The 6,337-nt window shown below is 41.1% G+C and overlaps 1 protein-coding gene across 5 annotated transcripts; it reads right to left on the reverse strand.

The window, feature by feature from the left end:
* Positions 1-217: 217 nt before the first annotated feature.
* On the reverse strand, positions 218-5,518 carry LOC120672797. Of its 5 annotated transcripts, XM_039953389.1 has the most exons (9): positions 5,221-5,518; positions 4,593-5,075; positions 4,069-4,438; positions 3,845-3,987; positions 1,790-1,887; positions 1,644-1,690; positions 1,356-1,417; positions 565-883; positions 218-470 (listed from the first exon to the last, which is right to left on the reverse strand). In XM_039953389.1, the coding sequence occupies exons 1-8, from the start codon at positions 5,389-5,391 to the stop codon at positions 578-580; spliced, it is 1,680 nt and encodes a 559-aa protein (XP_039809323.1). In that variant the 5' UTR covers positions 5,392-5,518; the 3' UTR covers positions 218-470; positions 565-577. The 5 variants fall into 5 exon arrangements, with proteins under 5 accessions (XP_039809323.1, XP_039809320.1, XP_039809322.1 ...); XM_039953386.1 differs by having other exon boundaries at positions 551-883; positions 3,845-4,438; XM_039953388.1 differs by having other exon boundaries at positions 551-883; positions 1,356-1,414; positions 3,845-4,438; positions 5,221-5,517.
* Positions 5,519-6,337: the final 819 nt, after the last annotated feature.

Here is a 6,337-nt window from a genome sequence, read left to right on the forward strand (position 1 = left end):
AATATTAATCCTGTAAAACTTTGTTACTGCTATCCTCTTCTTAAATGACAACGCAGTGCTCCTGCAAACTTCTTCAAAAAAAAAAATGTTCAGCCAGTCAGTCAATAGTTTTCAGCACCAGTCACCAACCAACTAGCAGTACTTTTTCTCGTACAACAAATCAATACTAGCTACTAGTAACAGCCAGCCGAACAGAGCGAATTTCGTTTTCCTTTCATACGGACCAAAAGGCAGAAAAATATATTCATCTAATTAAGTCAGCAAGAGAATTTACCATGTCCTCAGTAGCCCGGTACATACAATACATATATATAATATTCGATTAGATCTTGCATTCTAAGAACACAGCCGACAAGGTTCAAAATTAAAAAGTCAGAACAAAAAAAAAACATTAACATAGCTTCGCTTCTAGCACAGCACGATATGATCATTCTCATGTCAGCTCAACGTTTCACCTCTATTTCTCAGACCTGCACAAAGATTAAAACAACTTTGAGCATGTATTGGGAACTGTAACAAAACGAGATTCAAGAAGTATCCTGACAAGTACTTCAACCAGCGTACCGCCACATATTTCTCAAGTGCGCTTAAACAACACCTTCATGGACATGGAAGCAACAGCACAAAGCATCCTTCTGGATTCATAGTTGCTAGCTGATTGGGGCCGTACCATCGAGCCAAGATTTCCCATCGATTTCTTTGTCCCCTTCTTGCTTGCTTCAGCACTTAGCAAATCTTTCCTGCTTGGTTGACAGGCTGGAATTATCTTCACCATGGACCCACGCGACAGTGACCCACGAGACAGCACCGCTTTCCAGTATGGGAAGAACATATTTCTCACTTCTTTTATGGCCAATCCTTTCGGCGGATGCTTTATCAGAATCTGTATAGATGAATCAATTAGTATCAAAATGCATCAAATATAATAGAAACGCTGACAGTTGGGAGATGCGATGAGTATTCATGCTGCTGTTTAACCAACAAGGCGCCAATTGGAGGTTATGTATTAAACATTTCTTTGATGGACTGACATTACTTTAATCATCAATACAAATTAGACTTAACGGATAACTAAGCTTCAAGATGTAATGGTAACAATGGGAAAAAAAAACATAGGACTACTTGTGGAACTAGAACATTGCAGAACATAATCACCACTACACGTGGGCTTATAAATTTTCCCAGAATAAATTTATATTTGAAACAAACTGAATGCCTTTTATCCTCCAGCAACTAAAGTATTACAATTTTGGGAAAAAAATCACATAGCAACTGTCCATGAACTGAACCATTCGCAATTGACATGGAAAAAGGTGATATCATCCACAATTAAATTTCTTTAAATATCTCCTTACCCTTACTTCGTCTTCCAGAGAAGATGACTTGTCAGCTTCATTAGTTTTCTCACAGTCCCCTACTTCAGCAATGAAATTGGTTAGGAATCAACTTATGAAATGGGAAGCATAGTTTGGAGGCTGGTATCCAGCGAAGGTCTGGTTGCACCCTTTTCGTACTACAAAGTTGAAAAGAGGTGCATCCACCAAATCCGACAACTTTGCAATGGGTGGAAACATAACAATATTGCATAACTAATATTCCTTTCTAATTTTAATAGGAAATAATATCAAACAAAAGTAGCATACCGCTCTCTGACCTTGACCTATCAATCGGCATTGCCCCATATTGGTAGCTTCAAGACAACAAGGTAAGAATTAGAAAAGAAAAATCACCACATCAGGTGTTCATAAAATATATGAATGAATACAAGTGATCCCGAGTGATGCCAAACCATTCTAGATTTCCAGTGTCAATGCCTTTTCCAGAACAAACGATGCCACTACTTGTTAGAATCGATGAAACATGCTCAACAATCTCCTTATGGGACACCTACATTTCACCAAAATGTTTGTTGAAACAAATAATTAAAAGATGTTCAAGGAAATCTTCAGATGTTTATTCAGACATCTTCAGTTGAATTGTGGTGGTGATTGCAAACCACATAACCTTGAATAAGAAAATCTCTGAAGACAAGCAGTAGTACAGCTGAAAGTCAACAGTGGTGTTCTAAGCATTAAATAAATTTATACAAATACTAAGCAGCCAAGGTTATCAAGTCAGTAAGTCAAATTAATCTGGCATGCTAACAACTCAATGGCTAGTCAAAAGTCCTGCATAACAGTGTTCAACATGGCATCCACTACTACTGCCTACGGCACGGCTGCATTAAATGTAATTATGCATGGAAAGAGTGCAAGCTCTCTGTTTCTAGCTACCAAAAAAGCCCCGCTTTATAACATATGTGACATAAAAAAAGAAACAAGAAAATGGAATAAAAAAGAGCTGATGGAAAATTAGGCAAACCTGACCCAACCATCCCATTCTCTCATAAACATCAACAGCATTCCCAACAACAACGATACATGATTTGGTGGTGGCAGCACATCATGCTCTGGTATACAGCAGCGCACCTAATGGTGCTGGAAGCTTTAGCTGTTTAGCATCATGACCTATCTTGGTACTCTACTCTTACAAATTTCGTTTTCTTTGCAGTTTGCAGTCCTTGCTTACCGCAAACTAGGCCAACACAAAAGGACCTACTTGAGACTTCATAAATAACATCCAATTTGGCTAAATAATCAAACAGCCAACTTGCCCAACTAATTCTCTCGACCTGAATCAATCACACAAATACTTGTAGGCAAACCAGGTAGACATGTAGGAATCAAAACAGCCGTGAAAACTAGCTAACCCTATTCTCCTCCCAGAGAATCCACACAAAAAGATCACCAAAAGTTTATACAGCAGCAGATGCTTATCAAGCACTGAATCAGGAAAGGAGAAGGGACAAAACTATTAAAACATCAATGACACAATACTGTTCAAGAACGAAATTAGAACTAAATATTATCTTTATACATGTGGTTTCAGTCCAGATTGGTGGCATGACCGAGGAACCCATTGGCAGCTGAATGATATTTGTATACCTCCAATGTTGAGGTCAAACTTTCTTTCAACCACCATGTTTCATTGTGATACTCTTGTCAAAGTATGGCAGGACCTTTAAAAAGAGCCAAGTAAAGACAAAAGGGAAAGACTTTTCAAGAGAGCTCATTATACATATGCAAAGAGTGAAAGATGTTCTTAACCAACTTTCAATGGCCCTAACCCTGAAATGATTAATTACTTTGCTATGATTTACATTCTAACTTTTTATAGCAAATACCCACCCACCACAAAAAAAAACACTCAAATTATACAGTAGCCATGGGGTCTATTTGAACCACAAGGAAAGATTCCTATGTACCACTTAAGTACCTCTAGTTCCAAATTGATCCTCAAGTTTCTTGTTTCTTAATAAAATATTTTAGGGTTTTCTATTGCTCAAGTGAAAATCTACTATTGTATATTTTCAATTCATGTGTCCTCAATTACACGTATTCCTTTGCACTTCCATTGCTATATTCTCCACATTTTCTATTGTGCAAAATTGAACCTCAAACTCTAATTACGAGGTAAGTTGTATTGTATTAGTTCATTCGCGCATGGTTGGCCAAACAAAACCTAAAAGATGGATCATATAAACCAAAACAGTTATTACAAGGTAACAAACCAAACAAATATTTTATAAACTAATCTATTAGAAGAATAGAAAAAAAAAATGAGACGAACTGTTTCCATATCACAAAAAAAGTGACCCGCACCCACCGCAGACTTCGAAAGCTCTGTACTCATTCACTGGAAGATCATAATCACGAAAATAAATACTACAGAACATTTGAAGAACACAGAAATAAGAAAAACCCTTAAGTATTATAAAACAGAGGGGAAATCATTTAGCCAGTACCTCTGGGTAGGTCCGAATGTACCCCTCAAGAGCTTCACCAGCTTTCTGAATAATACCAACTAGTGCATGTGCTGTCAGAAGGGCTTCCTTCTTGTTTTGCAGCATCTGAAGTGCCTTGCCATTTTTCCCCTCTTTAACCATAGCTAACCCCTCATGATGTAGGGAGTCAAGAGCTTCATCAATGCGGCTTTTAACAATATCAAAACCATTCAAAGAAACCTCACGTTCTGTAAGAAGGGCAGCAGCTTCACGAGTTTTATGGACAGTACCGACTAGAGCACGTGCTGTAAGAATGGCTTCCTTCTTGTCTTTCAGCTTCTTAAGCACCTTGCCATTTTTTCCTTCCTGAACCATAGCTAACACCTCAAGATGTAGGGTGTCGAGAGCTTCATCAATGTTGCTTTTAACAATATCAAACCCATTCAGAGAGACCTGGCTGGAGCTCTTGTTAAGGCAGCCACGGAGCTGCTTCTGAGCTGCCAGCAGCAAAATTGCAGCCTCAACAATCTTCTCCGTACGAATGTAATTCCATACCTCATCGACAAGGCCGTCTGTTTGTTTGGCAATTAATCTAGTAGTGTCCAAGAACATCTTCTGCGAGTGGCAATAACATGGGAAAAAATAAATTAAACTAGAAAGCTGCAGGTTATATTGTTGGATGCATGGGTGGATGGGTGCAGCAAAGAGGAACTGATTGGGGCTAGTATATCAAATAAATTAATTGCTCTGGCAGTAGATATGAACAAACCATCTCAGGCAGACAGAGGAGGAAGATAAGGTTGACAATATGGTCCCCTTCAGCCCAATGGTCCTCCAGGTACTTGTGCATGCTGGCATTCTCAACGGCGACATGAAGAGGCAGGAGGCCCTCCACGACGTTCTCACCCTTGGTGCGGATGTTTGCCGATGCGCCGTGCCGGAAGAGGAGCTTGACCATGTCCACGCTGAAGTTCTCGGCGGCCACGTGGAGGGGCGTGAAGCCGTAGCGGTGGCGGCCGTTGGGGTCTGCACGGCGGCCGCGAAATGGAGCGCCGCCCTTCAGTGCCATCCTAGCACATCGCAGGGCGTTGTAGGAGGCAATGGTACTGAGAATCTCCGGGTACAGGAACTCTCGGAGACCCATGAAGTGCGACCAGACATTGGACACGTGAAAGAACTTTGTGACGCTATCCTTCTGAAATACAGGGTGCAGTTTAGGGGATACCGTACGTAGGTACTTTCCGAATAATTCCTACAATAAGAGATACATACATGCGTCAGGAGTACTAGTAGAAAGCAAGTGAATGGAAGAACATCCACCGACCGCATAAAAATCAGTAGCCGATGTTTAGTCTTCTTTCAGGGAATTGAAGAAACAAATTAATTGATCCATGTACCTCAAGCTTTTCCTTGAAATAGGAAGCAGATTCAGGATGCTTTGGCATGATATTACGGCTGGGATCGCAGGTAATGAGATCCTCAAACTTCTGCTTCCATGTCCATGATCCGTAATCTTCTTCACTGGAGGTGGAGCGGGAGGCAGCTGGGGGAGAGTTTCCATCTCCCATCGTCAGCGTGGAACAAGTGGACGATGAGGAGACAGAGGTTGTTTCCAAGAGAGAGGCGGGCGGCGGTGGCGGCGCTCAAACCCTAGATCGATCCCCAAGCCTCTCTTGCCAGTCTTATCGTGGACACCCTCGCCGCGACATGCGTTTTTTTTTTATTTTTGTATTCTTTAAAAAAATTACAGAAATATATTTTTGGTTTCAGGTTTTACAGTTCTATACCCCTACCGCCCGGCAGGGGGGCGGCAGGGGGCCTACCGCCCGGCAGGGAGGCGGTAGGGACCTATATGTAAATAAAAATAAATTTATTTTGCGCAGAGGTCTTTGGAGAGAGCCTGCCGCCCCCCTGCCGGGCGGCAGGCCCCCTGCCGCCAACTGGTGGGGCGGCAGGCTCCCTCCTCAAATATAAAACTCCACCCCTTTCCTCTGCGCCCTCATTTTCTGCCCACGAGATCCAGAGAGGGGAGAGGGAGAGAGGAGGGGTGAGAGAGGTAAAAAAACCGGCGAAGCCCTGCAGGATTTTAGATCCGAACCGCAGGTAACCAATATTTCTCAATTTTGTCATTTCAGATTTTTTTTGTATGTTTAATTTTATGATTAGTATTTTTTATTATTGTAAGCACTTAGGGTTCGGATTAGTGGTTATAATTGAAGGCATAGTATATTTATAGATATTAGATTAATTAAAATGAAGTCTTTGCATGGCCAGATATGTCGAGCAAAGTGGCATTTCAAGTTCATTACGGTGACTTCTATAGAATTACTCATAATTCCTATGGAGTAAATCTATCAGCATTGGAAAGAAGACAGTGCAGTCTAGATAAACCCCTAGAGAGGAGTTTTGAGTCCATACGGAAATGTCTTCACAAGATGTTCAATGTGAATCCAAAGATACATTTGCTTACGGTTCATACCTTGACTTTCTGGGAAGCTAATGGGGATTTTTGGG

Source organism: Panicum virgatum, chromosome 5N (genome assembly GCF_016808335.1).
Source record: "Panicum virgatum strain AP13 chromosome 5N, P.virgatum_v5, whole genome shotgun sequence".
In the NCBI taxonomy this organism is placed as follows: domain Eukaryota; kingdom Viridiplantae; phylum Streptophyta; class Magnoliopsida; order Poales; family Poaceae; genus Panicum; species Panicum virgatum.

Excerpts from the sequence above, each read along its gene's own strand:
- LOC120672797 (XM_039953386.1), bottom strand. The coding sequence starts at position 5,391 with ATGGGAGATGGAAACTCTCCCCCAGCTGCCTCCCGCTCCACCTCCAGT. Across the intron at positions 5,076-5,220 it reads ATTTCAAGGAAAAGCTTGAG|GAATTATTCGGAAAGTACCT; the intron begins GTACATGGATCA and ends CTCTTATTGTAG. Across the intron at positions 1,418-1,643 it reads TAGGTCAAGGTCAGAGAGCG|TAGGGGACTGTGAGAAAACT; the intron begins GTATGCTACTTT and ends TCATTGCTGAAG.